Genomic DNA, 15691 nt, shown 5'->3' on the forward strand with positions numbered 1-15691 from the left:
TGATAATTTGTTGCAGGAGCAAGAGGAAACTGAGACAGCGATGGAGCCAGAATTTAAACCCAGCACCGCTTGCGGGCTCCAGAGTCTATTAGGGTCCCACTCTACATGCTGCCTCTGAGGAATGAATGAAAAGACAAGGCAACGCTCCCTCCATTTAGAGTTGGTGGGAAGAGAACAATGCAAGAACCTGCCTGTATTCCTCTCTCAGGTCCCAGAGATGGAACGACTTCACGGCGTATGTGTTTTTCTTTTTCTTTTGTTTTGTTTTGATCTCAGTCTGCCTTGTGAAAAAGAAAGGGCAAGCTAAGATATTCCACATAAATACATACTGTACAGAAACAATAAGGAAAAGGTGAAAGAGTGAGGGGAGGAAGGAATAAAAAGAGAGAAAGAGAAAGAGGAGGAAAAGTAGATACAGAAATCAGGCAAAAGGAAGGGGGGAAGTTAGCTCCCAAAGAGGTACTATATGGTACTATGACTTTGCTGAAGGTGGGGAAAGTACGCTAAAATTTGGCTTTGAGCTTCCTGGTGGCCAGAGCAAAGAAGGAAATGCTATGAGATATGATATTGACATTTAAAAAGAAATTGGTTGCTTTGGATAAATATACCTTTTCTTGTCGTGAGAACTCAGAGGAAGATCTCCCTCGAGCATTCGACGTCTTAACACCTACTCTCTATCCCTCCCCTTAGGCCCTCCGACCTAATCCTTGTGAGGATTTTCAATGATCCTCAACTTCTTGCCATGCTTCCTGAGACAGAAAACTGCTGATGCTGGGCATCAGCAACTAATTATCTCCTCTCACATACCAGGTCCACCCCTGAGGAAAGGGCAAACTACTAGTTATCTTGCACCTTTCCAATAGCTTGTGAAGAGTCCGATTCATAAGAATTGTCACTGCTAATTTTTATTCTTATTAATTTTGGGGGAAAAATCCCCAAAACTAGTGGCTAAAAACAACAGTTACTTATTTTTAGCCCACGATTCAGTGGGTCAGCAGTTTGGGTGGGGCTCAGCTGGGCAGGTGCCCTGTGTCAGCCAGGCAGCTCTGTCCCTAGGGTGTGGCTGGCTCTCGGTTGGCACAGGGTGACCACATGGCTGCACATCCCTCTTCACCCAGCAGGCAAGCCCAGGCTTGTTGGCACCCAGATGCAGAAGCTTCCAGGAGGAGCAAGTGGGTAAGTAGCCACACAGAGGCCCTTTTTAAGCCTCTGCTTGTGTCCTGCTCCAGCATACCCCACCATCCAAGCAAGTTCCATGAGGCATGCTGATTCGAGGCATGGAGAAAGTGCCCCTGCCTTTGGAGGGGGCGTCTAGGGCATCACAACACAAGGGAGATGGAAGACTCGGTGGTTGTGTCTATCATCTGCCACAGGCATTAAGTGTTGGCCTTTGTGGATGTAATATCTGCCAAGCAGACACACCGAGAGAGTTCCCAATACCAAGGGATATCACTGAATCCCAACACTCATCGGTTCACCTGGATGACTTATGATAGTTTAACCCAAAGGCAAGTGGGCAGAGGAGAGGTGGCCTCCTAAAAGTCATTTGGTTCTGAAACATTCTTTCTCCTATGCAAAAATAATCAATGCAAGCGTGCACATCTGTGTGTGTGTGTGTGCATCCTAGATACAGAGTATCTTCGAACTGGCTCTTCAACTGGGAATGGTTCAAGTTTTTGGCATTAGAACTTGGCAGTTCTGTCCCTGAACCGCCCCGCATTGCCCTGAGACTGCGATTGCTTCCACGGTATTTGGCGCCTTATAAATAAATAAATAAATAAATAAATAAATAAATAAATAAATAAATAAATAAAAAAGAAAGAAAGAAAGAACGTTTCAGAAGGGCAGCACTTACCCAATTCTCGGGAAAATAGACTGAAAGGGAAGTATTGTCAGAATGTTTTGCAATTGCCATTTTCAGCAATATAAATTATGATTTATTTTCCCACGTAATCACCTTGATTGCAGACATCCTTTTGGAGAAATCGCGCTGCTCTTGGTTAGCTTTTTAAAGCCTCACAAGACAACTTTCAAACCTGATTAGTATGTATGATGGGAAATCAGATACATTATATTTAGCTTGAAGTGCAGAGCGCTGTGGGTGCAAAGAGAGAAAGATGAGGGGAGGGATGGGGAAAAAGAAAAAAGAAAAAAAAAAGAACATCTGTAATCCTTTTCAGAGCAATCTGTGCCGGCACGCACCAGGGTACAGAGCGGGGCTGTTGAGTTTGCTCGTGGTGTCCTCATGTCATTAACCGATTGTGTGTCAGCAACTTGTCTGCAGCTCCCGGGCTTCGTGATGTGATCACCACATGCAAGACAGACGCAGGCTCTCCTGTTCTGACACTTAAGAGCCACCACTTCCATCAGCGTGGTCTTCCCTGTGTCGAAGACTGCGGCACGTGGCGTGCACACTTACACCCCTTGGAGTGGAACTATCAGCTCATCAGCAGGCACAGGGGCCCCAAGGGAAGGCGCCTCCCGCTCAGCCTCGCTATCTGGCCCCCAGCTGCCGGGCCTCTCCAGCGCTGATGGATGTGTGTGATGTGTCCCCAGGGCAAATGGGTCAGCAGCCTCACGAGCCTCGGGTCCAGCTAGGACAAGGTGGCACTGGCACAAACCCAGGGGGTGTGACTTCCTACCTAGATGCCTTAGGTGTGGGGCTTCCCTAGTCCTGGCCCTAGTAGACACACACATCCCAGGGTGTGAACATGACCGGGAACTAATAATTCAAACGCTAGTTCTTATATCACTAAATGTGGCTGTCTCAGGGAACAGAACACAGAATTCGTGTGGGTTTTGAGATAAAGTGAGATTTCAGAGGAATTTTGTATGTGAAGCAGGAGACTGAGGGAACGCTCCCAGGCGCTCCCAGGCTCTCCCAGGCCTGAATTCTCATTCTGCACAGAAGAACTTGAGAAGTCTGTGATGTCTAGAGTGCCTGGATCAGATCTAGGGTTTGCCGTCTAATCTGATTTGAAACTCTATCTAGAGAAGGGAGGGACATGTGCAGAGTGCCTACTGTATGCCTGAAATGGGCTAATGACTGAACATCCCTTTACTGCTGCTTTTAATCATTTGATGATTTGAATATTAATCAATTGGAGGTGGGGACATCGAGGCACGGGGAACATCATGAGTTGAACCAGGTTATACAAGAGATCAAACTTTTCTGACTCAGCCTTGTTGATAACTAAAGACCCTGAGCCAGAGAACCCCTGTCTCCGAGCTCTTTTCTGGCAAAAGCACATGCATGGCTCACAAGGGAAGGTGCAACCATCCCGATCAAATCTGATTCTGCCCCGGAGGCTCTACCTACCTAAGCTTCCTTTCTCCGTGTTTTATATCTTCCTCGAGTACTCCCTTTGTCTTAGGTGACACTTTCTGTATCTAAAAAAGTCCCTGAAAAGATGTAGGCTTTGTTTTCAGTTATTAAAACATAAAAAGTGGCTTTGGTCCACAGAATCCTATGCGGTGGCCCACGAAGTGCCTGGGCCCTGGTGCACACCTGACCTTTTTCAGCTGCTCCATCAATCACTCATCTAGGTCCCATTGGGGAGTGATTTTTTTATGCATGTTCATTAAGCCTCCAAATCAGTTCACCTTAAGATAAGGAGACTATCTTAATCATAACGTGGGCCTTCTAAATATGGGTCTAGATGTCAGATTCAGAAGAAGAGAAATTCCAAGCATGGAGACGATTCAGTGCACAAGACAGCTTCTGTTGGTGACCCTGGGGAGGGAGGGGGCCACAGGGCAAGGAATGTGGGTGTCCTCTAGGAGATGGGAGTGGCCAGCAGGTGACAGAGAGGAAGCCGCTTAAGGCCTGGGTCTCACACTGCACGTAACTGAATTCTGACCACAACCAGAATGAGCTTAGGAGTGGATTCCAGGCCCTCCAGAACAGAACAGAGTTCCAACTGACGCCTGAAAGTTGTCCTTGTGAGACCCTGAGTGTAAAAACTATTACACTGTGTCCAGACTCCTGACCTACAGAACCGTGAGCTGATGTGTGTGGTTTTGAGTGCTAAGTTTGGGATAATTTGTTATGCAACAATAGGAAACAAATACAGCAGCATACTACAGTCCAACTTTAAAATACAAACCTTCTTCCATTTACTTCTTTGCCTTTCATAGTCACTATACTTGCAGAGGGTAAAGTTCTTAGCACCTCAGGTATAGCAGCTTTAATTTTTTTTATTAATTACTAAAGAATTCATCCCAAAGTAATCCTTATTGGTAGTATTGCTTATGGTAGTAATATAATGCTGTTGCCAGTGAATCTAGATCCGCAACTATTGGAATGATTTTCCTATGCCATGTCTCACACAATGTTAAGGAAGAAAACTTTCAGACCAAATGGAGCTCAGAAATTTTTTTCTACAAAGGTACCTGTTTAATTGGCACCAACTTATTCTAAGCTACATGAAGAAAAGCCCTACCACAAATATTTTTTTGTATCAAATGTCATCTAATATAATCTTCTGAACTGCATGGGAAGAAGAAGAAGAGGAGGAGGAGGAGGAGGAAGGAGGAGGAGGAGGGAGAAGGAGGAGGAGGAGGGAGAAGGAGGAGGAAGGAGGAGGAGGAGGAAGGAGGAGGAGGAGGAAGAAGGAGGAGACATAAGAAGGAGGAGGAAGGTGGAGGAGGAAGGAGGAGGGGGAGGAAGGAGGAGGAGGAAAGAGGAGGAGGAAGGAGGAGGAGGAAGAAGGAGGAGGAGGAGAAGAAGAAGAAGAGGAGGAGGAGGAAGAAGGAGGAGGAGGAGGAGGAGGAGGAGAAGAAGAAGAAGAAGAAGAAGAAGAAGAAGAAGAAGAAGAAGAAGAAGAAGAAGAAGAAGAAGAAGAAGAAGAAGAGAGGAGGAGGAGGAGGAGGAGGAGGAGGAGGAGGAGGCGGCAGCGGCGGCGGCAGTAGCGGCAACGGCTTGGTTGAGTTTCTTCTTATAACCAAAATTACACACAAAAAAGATGAGGACCCGTCAATGTCATTAATTTCTCTGAAGCATTCATTCTAATGGCAAACTCCCGAGACCTCGGCTATTGTAGACAAAATCGAAAAATGTAGATTCAGGAGGAAGCTGTAGAGCTGGGCTTTCTGCAACAGATTGTAAGCCAAGTCATAAATTGCTAAATAAAGGGGGAAAAAAGGGTGGAAGTTGTGGTTTTGTGCCTGTACACTTGGGGTCTGAAAGATAAATGGGCAGAGGGTTTTCCTGTCCATTTCTGCTATACATTCACACGATTAAAGTCATTAGTTAGAACATGCTACCAAGAAGCTACAGTGAGGACGGGGTTTCCCTTAAGGAAGAGGATTAAAAAGAAGAAAAAGAAAGGCAAAGAAAATCCACATGGAATACATAAAAATATATGCACACTAAAAACCAAGCCAGTGGATGTTTGCTAATAGTGCTGCTTTAAAGTCATATGCTGCACTCAGAGCCTCTGCTCTCGGCATGCTTTTTTTTTTTTTCCCCCCCGCATGCTTTAATAAGAGACTGTATTACCAAGGTGATACGGGTGATGCTTGGGGGAAGGGGGAAGGGAGTGAAGTTATTCTCATAAATTTGAGCAGAGCTCAAATAAGGCCTATTTCCCCACTCCCCACAGTAGAATGTCCATCTATTTGCCCCCCTACACTCGATCAGTAGCCATGTCTAATTTCCACATACCTTCATTGGCTTTGGCCTCCACAATGTCTGGCCTGGACTCTTCCAAGAGCCCACCTGCTGCCAGTCCTGCCCCTTATCCTTCTCACTCAAGCTGGAGTGCACACTCGGTCCCCTTATTATGTGCAGGATACCACAATATCCATAAACCTTCCAAACGCTTTCAATTGCCATGAAGCTAAGACCCATAATCTCACTGGGACTCCCAAGGCATTTGGGGACATTAGCCTTGTTCACCCATCTAATCTTGTTGTCCCTTTCCCATGCTTGGCTCCAGCCAGCCACATCCATGTGTCCTCTCCTTCAGAGGCCAGATTTTGTCTGGATGCCCAGGATGTGATCATGGGCAACAAAGTTCTTGTTGTTAGGGGGATGACAGTCTGGAGTGGCCGGCAGAGTAGTAAGCAGCCACGGTACAATCTGTGGTTGCAGAGGATATTATGAGAACAATGGAATACCCAACCCGCACTTAAAGTTTGTGGGGAGAGGGGGTTTAGTGTTCAAGCAGGCCTTCTGAAAGAGTCAAAGTTACTTTGGAAAAGGGAAAAAAGAACACTCCAGGTAGAGGGATCTATATAAGTAAGGCTGGGCCTTTCAGAGCACCATCAGCCCCGAGACCAGGGAACCAAGACAGTGGTCAGCTCAATGAATCAGAAGTGTGGTGTCAGGGAGGCCTGTGAGAGGGTCCCATGATAGCCAGGGTGCGAATGGACGAGCTCATGAATCAGTGTCGTTGCCATACAGGGTTACAGACTCCAACTCCTGGGAGGTCAGGCAGTTTCTATGAGTGAAGGAGGCCTGATAGGTACTATGGAAAGCCAATGGGCATATATCCCAGCTAGCGAGGGGCAGCCCTGCTCAAGTCCAGCCTGCTGGTCCCACTGAGAAGCAGGCAAATGATGCCAGCTCTGCTTTTTCAAGAGAAGCAGGAAATCTGTCGCAATGTAAAGTCTCTTGATTTGGAAAATGTTGGCAACTACCTTATTTCATGAAGGAAACAAAAACCCAGCAGTCCCAACAAAAAACATCTGCAAGCCACATAATTGGCAACTTTGGAGATGGGAGCTGGAAATGGGGTTGGAGTGTCCAAGTGCTAGGAGATTCCCTTGCTTTTTTATCAGAAAGCAAAAGTGTGTAGAATAAAAAGCGGATCCGTGGGGAGACAGCACCATGTAGGGGCTGGAGCTGCTCAGGGGGCTAGAAGAAAGGCCAGATCTTCAGAATCACTCCCCTTGCCCACCAGCCTTTAGTTCACTGAGTCAACAAATACTCACTGAGGACCCACCACGCACCAGGCGCTCTTCCAGACTCGGAAAATACCAGCAGTAGGCAACACAGACAAAATCTTGGACCAAAAGAAATGAACACTCATGTCCTCTTCTTGGGGAAATGGAAAAAAAGGGGGGGGGGGACAGTTTTCAGTGGATCTAGCAAAGGCTCCCATAGAAACAAATTCACCCCTCCCAGCTTCAGTCTTAATCCCTTTCTTTGAAAATCATATAGGATATATGTAACCTCAAAGTGGAAGAGGCCCTGGAGGCTGGGCTGCAGCATTCTGGAACTGAAAAGGGCTTTGCCTCCTAAGGCAACCTCTGCTGGGTCCCCGGGATCTAGAATAGTGTGTGTACATCAGCCAGCTCTCAACAAACATGTGAATACATCGGACAATCTGGAGCTCAGAAGTAGCACTGAAATCCCAGAAAAAAAAAAAGAATCACTTGAGTTAGAATTGGGTTTTGCACACTAAAAGTATCTGTCTTTTGCTTCCAGATCTCTGTTTGATGGTAGAGAGGTAGGATGGGATCTTGAGGTGGAGCATGACTACGTCCTTTATTTGGTTAAGATTAGGCATTCAGGCAGAAGTCAAAATCTAGCAAGCCTTCTCAAAATACTAGGGTAAAAGGAGTACTGGGACTTCTGACAGTCTTTTTCCATATTTCCATCACTTAGGACAATTCCCTTCCTTTTCTGACTTTACTGTAATGTGTTTCAAACTTTGTTTGCCAATTCCAGGGAAAACAAATAAAAATCGGTGTCATGCAAAACAGTACTTATGTGAGTTTAGTTGACATCCTTTCCAAACGTGTGGTGGGTGGTGGTGACCCACCCTGTGTCACTGTGAATATCCATTCATTCCAGGTACCCTTTCGGACACTTTATGATCATACCCTCACACCAGTGTAGTTCCAATCGCCCCCGAGATAAATGAATCACCTCGGAGATGGGAACAGACTGTTCCATCATAGAAATTCCCCAAGCGTTCCTGGTGCTCTGACCCCACAAGAAGTCCACTCTCCACAAGTCTCGATAAGATCCCCTCTGCCTCACTTGAACCGGAGCCTGACAGCAAAGCCATATGTTACCAAGAGCTGATCGCCTCCTTATCTCCTGTTGGGTCTTTTTTCCCTTTCTTTCTTTTTAAAGAAGGAAGAGGAAAAGTACCCTGTTTATTTCCAAACTCCCCTGCATCTGATTTGCAATAGGCTGGCATTTGCTGTTAAAGCAGAAAATTATAAGGAGGGCCTAATTGACCCTCCTGTGTCTTTGAAAAAGCCTGTCTGTGGTCTCTAATTGACCCTCTAGGTACCTACGGAACAATGAATGAATCTTCAGGAAATAATGGAGGGCGATGATTAATAGCCCAGGTCTGGCTGGACCTCTGCCTCTCGAAGCTCTTCTCTCTGCACTTTGCTTCCTCCCTTCAGGACACTCGAGTCCCCGGATTTCATAAGCAGCGATTTATTATTATCGCTGAATAATAAATACCCTGCAGTCGACACTTTAAAAAATCGGACACCTCACGATTCTGCAGAGATTGGGATAACATTTATTTAAGCTGGCATTCTCATTTTTCTCCTTGGCAATGCTCGGAAGAGTCTTCCTCTGGTATTTGTAGGCAATGTCAGAACAGGAGGCTTCTCTGAAGTTTCTAGTAGAATTACTCCAAATGTAAAGTCCCTTGAAATTGTGAGATTCTTTTTTTTTTTTTTTTTCCTATTCCAAAGAGTGAATGTGCCCCAGTCTGCCTAGTTCAGGTGAAGATAAAGGCCCTTAAGAAGTGAAGGGAATGATGACGAGGATGACGTTGATAATGATAATACTGGCAGGAAGAAGTGACATTCCTTCAGTGTACAGTATGTAACAGCCTCTCCTACGCATTATCTTGAGGGCTGCTCACGGAAGCCCTGAGATGTAGACAGTGCTATTATCCCCATTACTCAGATGAACAAGCTGAGGTACAGAGAGAAAAAGTAATTTCTCCAAAGTTACAAGGTCCAAAGCTCCAGTTCTGTGTGCTTCACAATTCAATAATAATTGCACCAAATGAACAATATTAAGAAAAAAAAAACATGCTCTGACATATGGGTAAGACGATAAAAGGGAATGTCTTCCCTTCCTTTTAGCTTGGCTTAAAAATACTTCCTTTCTCCAGACAGGGTTGGAAAGTATATTTAAATTTAGAAATTTAGAAATAAGCATGTCTCCAGAGGATTGTAAAAAAAACAGAGGTTTTTTTTTTTTATTTTTTTGCACTTTTATAGCATTAACTATGCTTATAATTAAAAATTATTAAAAAGGAAGGAGAGAAGGAAGGAAAAAAGTAAGGGGGTACTGGGGGAGAGAAGGACAGAGGGAGGATGGAAAGAGAGAAGAAACTAAGCCACTAAAAATGCTCCTTCCAAATTCTCCTTCACTCCTGCTGATGTCTCTACCTTCCCCAGAACCTTCGATGGCAAGGGAGCCACAAGCTGTCAGCCAGGCCCTGCTGGGTGCTCTGGGCCCCTTTTCTTCTGAGTCAGTGCTTTGTGGGAGAACAGGCTGCCTACACAGCAAAATTAATGCTTGGGTAAGGATTACAAATTCCGCACAAGCCACGGATGCTCTCCTGCATTAGGTCCCACCTCTGTCATCACAATGCCCAGGGCCACCACTCAGAGTCCTAGGCTTTGGGTGGGCCGTGGGTTTCTGGGAGCCATCAAATCCAGGAGTCACTTCTGGGAGTAACTAAAAAACAGCAAAGACAAGAGTGGAATAGTCCAATCCGTGTGCAATGAATGGAGGTCTTCCCCAGGTGTCCCAGACAGTCCCATTCAATGCTATGGTTTTAAGGACAAACAAGATAGTCCGGGATCTTTGGTCCAAAGTCAGACCCCTCCCAGGGTTACTCGATTCCTAGAGACAGAGAAGAACTCATGGGTCAACTTGCCTTTCGATCGTAAACCAGCCTCTCCAGAGCCCACACCCCCACCACCTCTACTATGTGGCTCCCACGTTCTGGGCCACTATCCACCTGCCCTGATCATCCCGTGGCCAGGTACCAGGCAACTAGGGAGAGCCCCTCCGCCCCAGAACCCATCGAAATGATGTAAACTAGTCAAGCTTAAGTCTGCTTGATTGCCCCTCCCTGGTCCTTTTGGCAGAAACCACACTAAAGGCTCCTGCCCACAGAGTCCTCTCTCTGCCTCCTCAGCACCCCTGGAGCTGCCCTATATGACTCCATGACATGGTGTGTCCCTTTTCTCTTAGTATCTGGGAGTACCACAAACCATCTTTCTGATGACAGTGGTCTCCTGATCTCGACACCTGGGTAATAAGAAAGCCCATCAAAACAGGGAGGGAAGGAGAGAAGCAAGGAAAAGAACTGAAGAAGGAAGAAAGAATGGATGAATAAGGATCTCAAAATCTGCCGTTCTTTTTAAAGACGAACAACTAAGAGAGCTGCAGCAGAAACTTCTGGGGGACATGCACAGCGGAGACACGGGTAGAAGCTATGTGTGTGGCTGATCCACCCGTGGTAGACTACGTGTTCAGTGCTCCTCTGACCACAGCCACGTTGCTCAGGAAACCAGCAGAGAAGTTCACTTCCTTGTACGACTGACAGTAAGCATCCAATGTGCAGCCAGATTACAAAATGTTATCAGACTATAAATAGACCCATACAAGTCCCTTTTAAAGAACTCTTGGTGCTTTTATTCATTAAGATTCAGATGCTATGGAGGGTGCAGATGCGCCTTCTCCTCCTGGATCCCAAATAAAACACCCTGTATGGTAGCAGATGGCTTTGTATAAATCACATGATAGTTTACAGGGTAAGATGACTTCATCAGAACAGTATCACAGTATAATCTTTTTTTGGGGGGGGGCACACAGGGTAAGGAAAATCTGGCTTTAACTGGAGGTCACACTTCCATGTGAAATTTTGGGTCCATTTAAGGAGTGCCTTGATCAGTGGGTCACCCCACCAGTGACCCTTCTTTCATCATCCTTCCAGAGGGAGCCCTGGGGAATGGGTAAGAAAGTATGTCAGGAAGCCAAGGATGGCTAGGCCCCCACTAGGAGCTTGTTCTAGCAACACAGCCAGGAGCCCTCTCTCACTCAGTCCTCACAGCCTCACAGTGTTTGCTGCCTCGTGTGGAAGGAGGGAGTTTTGCCCTGGAAATCATACAACTGACATAACACGTGTTTGAGCACCTATCCCTGGCCCGGGAAAGATGAAACTGGTTTCCATCGACTTTGATCTTGAGTGTAAAATGGAGAGCAATCATGTTGGTCTAGCAGAAGGAGACCGAGCCTGCTCTGTTATGGACGCTGCACGGGAGGATGGAGCGCTAGGTGCTTCTGGGCCCCTGGCAACCCGAGCAGTGGTGGCTGGAAATGCCTGCTTCCCCAGGATGGTATTCACCACCCAAAGCAGAGCTGAGAGGAGCAAACAGCTAGCATGTGCATTCATCTAGCTTTGGGGAACTCCCTTCCTCGGAAAGAGTGACAAGAACAGAACAGACCACCCTAGCCCTGCCGTCCTGGAACATTCTAGCATTTACAACAACAAAATGGATGTCCCTGTTTCTAAGAAAGCAGGGAGACAGTCTCCCAGTTCCTTACTACACTGGGTCAATATTTAGGGTTAACATTATAAATATATACAAAGAAATATAAGTTCACATGACCACTAGCCCTCTTTGGAAAATTCAGTCCATGATACGCAAATGTTTAAAAGACAAGCCACCTAAGTAACACCCAGGGAAAAGACTGGGGTTTCTGTTTTCCTTAGGTTTCTTCCAAAATCAATAGCATGATTCCTTAATGCCTGCATCATGGAATATATTGTCTGTTACTCAAAAGCATAAGTATGCAGGATCTGTCCTCGAAAGACTTTACAACACACCCTTATAAGAGATTCATCAATTAACCCTGAGCCTCCAGCCAAGGAGGAGGCACATCATCTCTCCTCTGTTCCTTTCTTTTCTTTATCCTTTAAAAAAAAAAAAAGAAAGAAAGAAAGAAAGAAAAAAAGAAGTCAGTCTTCAATTTTTTGTTCCAAATCCTTACTCCAAACTCTTGATTTCTTTCCCCAGTTGCCCGAGTATGGAAAGTATCATGTCCACGCTGGCTCCAGCCAACCATTCCAGTTTTGTCGCCTTTCCCCAAGGAGCCAGGAAGTAAGATGTTCCACGAGAAGTGTCATGGTTAACGAGAAATCCCAAAGCAAGGACTTTTTGTTATGTCAGGAAGAAATGAAAATTCAAAAGACAAGCACTCATCCAAGATCGAAAATAGCATGTTCTTAAACCACAAAAATCAAACAAAAATGATTTTTGAAATTGCATCTCGCAAACACATGCTCAAGGGGCCAGCAAGCTATGACCCACAGGCCAAATCCAGTCCACCACCCATTTTTGTAAATAAAATTTTACTGACTCACATCCGTGTCTACTTGTTTACATATATCTATGGCTGTTTCTACTATACTTCACAGTTTGACAGTTGTGAAAGATAGCTTCCAGGCCACAGAGCCAAAAATATTTACTAAGTGGCCCTTTATAGACAAAGTTTGCAGACCCTCTTCTAGACCAAAAATTAGTTTCTATGACCCTCAAATCCTTGAGCTCACTTTGTCACTTTTTGGTTTTAAATAAAATGATCAAATAAGGGCATTTTAATGACAGCATTAATGAATTATTACTTTGGGGTTAGGAAAGGAGAGAAAGTCAAAGAACTTTTAAAGATTCACAACCATTCTTTTTGAAATAAAAATTAGATATATACCAGGTAACTGACTTCAACCACAAATATTTCTTGAACATGCTCCACGTAGCCGGTGTTTTTAATATGGGTTTTTCCCTTGACTGTGAGGAAAGAAACATTTCTGTTTTTCCTTGCTTTTTTCCCCCTTCTTTTCTTTCTTTCCTTCACCCACCCCACCTACCCCCACATCCACTATGCCCTTGTTTACTTTGCCTGGTCAAATGGAACAGCTTTAAAGAGTCCCCATCTCAAAAAACAAAACAAAACAAAACAAAAAAAACAAACAAAAAACGGGTCCCCATCTCTAATAGGTGTCCTACCTGACAAGGGTTATGCATATATACGTTGTAGGTGTTTGGATCACTGGGTCATCTAAGAAGTGCATTTTACCCCTAGGCTTGATATCCAAACTGTAGGATTGAGTCATTTAGAATGTACTCGATTCCTATAATATGTAGTGATTTTGTTTGTGTTGTTTGGTTTTATTTCCTTGCCCAGAATGATTTCCATTAGCTGGCTTGCAGATTAGCCACCCGGTCTCCCGACAAGAGTTCTTCGATCAAATGGTCTGGAGTGCCCCATGTCTTGCTGCTGCTGCCAAGGGACTGATTTAAGAGATGGACAAAAAGTAGACACAGAGAAGTCCAGATAGTGTGATTAATGGTCGATCCAACTTTCTCTGAACCGCATATCATGACTTAATGGGAAACCCTGAAGAGATTAAAGGGGGGAATTACATTACCATGAATAAAATAAAAAAGTGATATTCTGTCTAAAAAGCTTTTGAGTGCAAGTGACTCGAACAAATATATTAACAGAGCTTACAGCAGATTCAATCAGGTTGAACGTTCCCCAGAATTTATTTTGGACTAAGCTTTATATATCTGAGATGTGAAGAATGAATCTATTCGGGACTGGCAGGAAAGCTATTAATATGCAGATTTTAATTCTGCCTTAGATTCTGTAGCGGTTCTATTGTCCCTCCCTTACTACTGGCAACCTCTCCCCATTACAGATGTAGTACACCTCCAAAAATCTCAATGCCCCAATTATGCTGTAGCGAGCTAAGATTTATTTTCCTCACTTTATTCTAACATCCAAAAATCAGTCCAAATGTGTATTATCAAGACACCGATAAAGTTATTATGTTCAAAAGTATGAGTTATGTCACTCCAATCCATCCATCTGTTGGAAACTCCAACTCAGGGGAGTATTTGGGGGGCAAAACTTTGCAGTTAAGATAGAAATCTGCTGCACAAAAACTAGGTACACATTAAGTTACAATTAAGCCATGATGTTCATGAGGTTACGGTGTATGACCGGTTAACGGGCTGCAACCAAAAGGCAAATATTGAAATGAAGGCGTTTATTTTCGAACCAACAAACCTGAACAGAACCATTACAATAAGTACTATTAGCATTCCAGTTATTGGGCAAAATAATTTCATCTCTAAAATTAATTAAATATATTGGAATGACCTGGGATCATTTCTGTGGCAAGCGGACAGAACAGCACTGCATGAAAGGCAAACTCATTTACAGTCAACTGGCCCATCAATTTCTTGACAGATTATGTTTTAAGTTGATGGGAAGTGAAAGTTAAAAATATGATTCACCCAATAAGGCAGTGATGTGCTCCAAAGGAGTTTGCAAAGCAATTTTTTAAATACACTCTTTTATTATTACTTTTTTTTTTTTTTAATTTAGGGAAAGAACACCTTTGGGTTGAGATACAAACTATGTTGAAAAGTTCGTCACTTAGAAAACTCTGATTCTGTCTTGAGTTGTATTTTATTTTTCTAAGCAATCTGGATTTTTTGGTAAAGAAGAGTAATAATGTGTATGACAAGTAGAACGGAATGAGTGAGGTCCAAGGGCTTTGGCCAGGTTTTTGAAGAGAATCAGCAGCAGAGTCTTGGCTCAAATCAGGTCTGCAATCCAAGCCCTTCTGGATCACCTAACAAATGAGAAGTGCAAGTGTCTAAAGCACTGATCACGTGATTGGTAGGCACCAGGAGTGCTAGTGACTGTACCTCGAGAACATATGCACTGCAGCGTCGTCTGAACCTGGTGTTTGAGTGTCTATGCCATCACTTACAAGCTGTGTGACCTTAGAAGTGTATCTAGTCCCTCGGTCCCTCACTTTGTCCATCTGTCAAATGGGTATACTCATGTGTCCCCTTCAGTAGGACTGTTGTATTAAATTGAAAAAACAGATACACACAAAGTGCTTACTCTAGTTTCCCCAATGTAATGGCCCAGAAAAGGTTACTTTCATCTGACCTCACCCGCCATGGGTTGGATCTAGCAGACATTCCAACAGGTCTGGTAGTACTCAACCTTTCTAGGTTTTTCTAAGTAACATGTCAACAGCTTGTCTCCTTAGATTGGGTTTCTGGGCCACTGCACCATAAGAACAGGAGTGTTTGTTGAATATACAGGTTCCTGGACCCCAGCCAGAATGTATTAAAATTGCAGGGGAGGGGGCTCCGGGGAATGGATATGTTTAAAATAAATTCCCAACTGAATCTTGGAGACCCAGAATTTTTGAGAATTTCTTATTTCAACAAACAGGATGCAAACATGGAATCATAAACTATCACTTCTTGAGCAAATTAACCACCATTCCACAGCATTAAATATGATTACAAAAGGATGCAACGATGGATCCAATGTTCTTTTGACGATCCTTTGCCCTTGTTTCCCAGGTATGTGCTATGCAGGCTGCCTTTCAGTTCTTAGAACTGCCCATAATAGGACCAGGCTTTAATGTCCCAGTCACACCTACTGTTGGGATTTCCTCCTCATCCCAAGCCCTCCTTTACCTGCCTAAACTCCTTTCTCCCTTTTGCAACCTCAGTTCCAAACTCATCTCATTATGAAAACCTTCTCCATCCCCTAGACAAAGTTAGAGTCACCTGTTCTAAGCTGCTCTAGGACCTTACACTCCTGGTCACAGCACTAATCCTCTTGTGATTATTAAATTCAGTGAATTTTTTTTCT

At 44.4% G+C, this 15691-nt stretch overlaps 1 protein-coding gene across 7 annotated transcripts in view; it reads right to left on the reverse strand.

Annotated features, from left to right (window-relative positions):
• Window positions 1–15691, reverse strand: part of WWOX (WW domain containing oxidoreductase) — a 952589-nt gene that overhangs the window by 554420 nt on the left and 382478 nt on the right. The window contains exon 9 of one of the 7 annotated variants that reach the window (XM_035716866.2): window positions 13219–13399. The exons of the other annotated variants lie outside the window; for them this stretch is intronic. Within the exon in view, the coding sequence (XP_035572759.1) occupies window positions 13346–13399 (54 nt within the window). The 3' untranslated portion in view covers window positions 13219–13345. Of the gene's footprint in view, window positions 1–13218; window positions 13400–15691 lie in introns of those variants that run through there. 7 annotated transcript variants of the gene reach the window in all.

The sequence above is a fragment of the Canis lupus genome, chromosome 5, assembly GCF_003254725.2.
Source record: "Canis lupus dingo isolate Sandy chromosome 5, ASM325472v2, whole genome shotgun sequence".
Classification (NCBI taxonomy): Eukaryota; Metazoa; Chordata; class Mammalia; order Carnivora; family Canidae; genus Canis; species Canis lupus.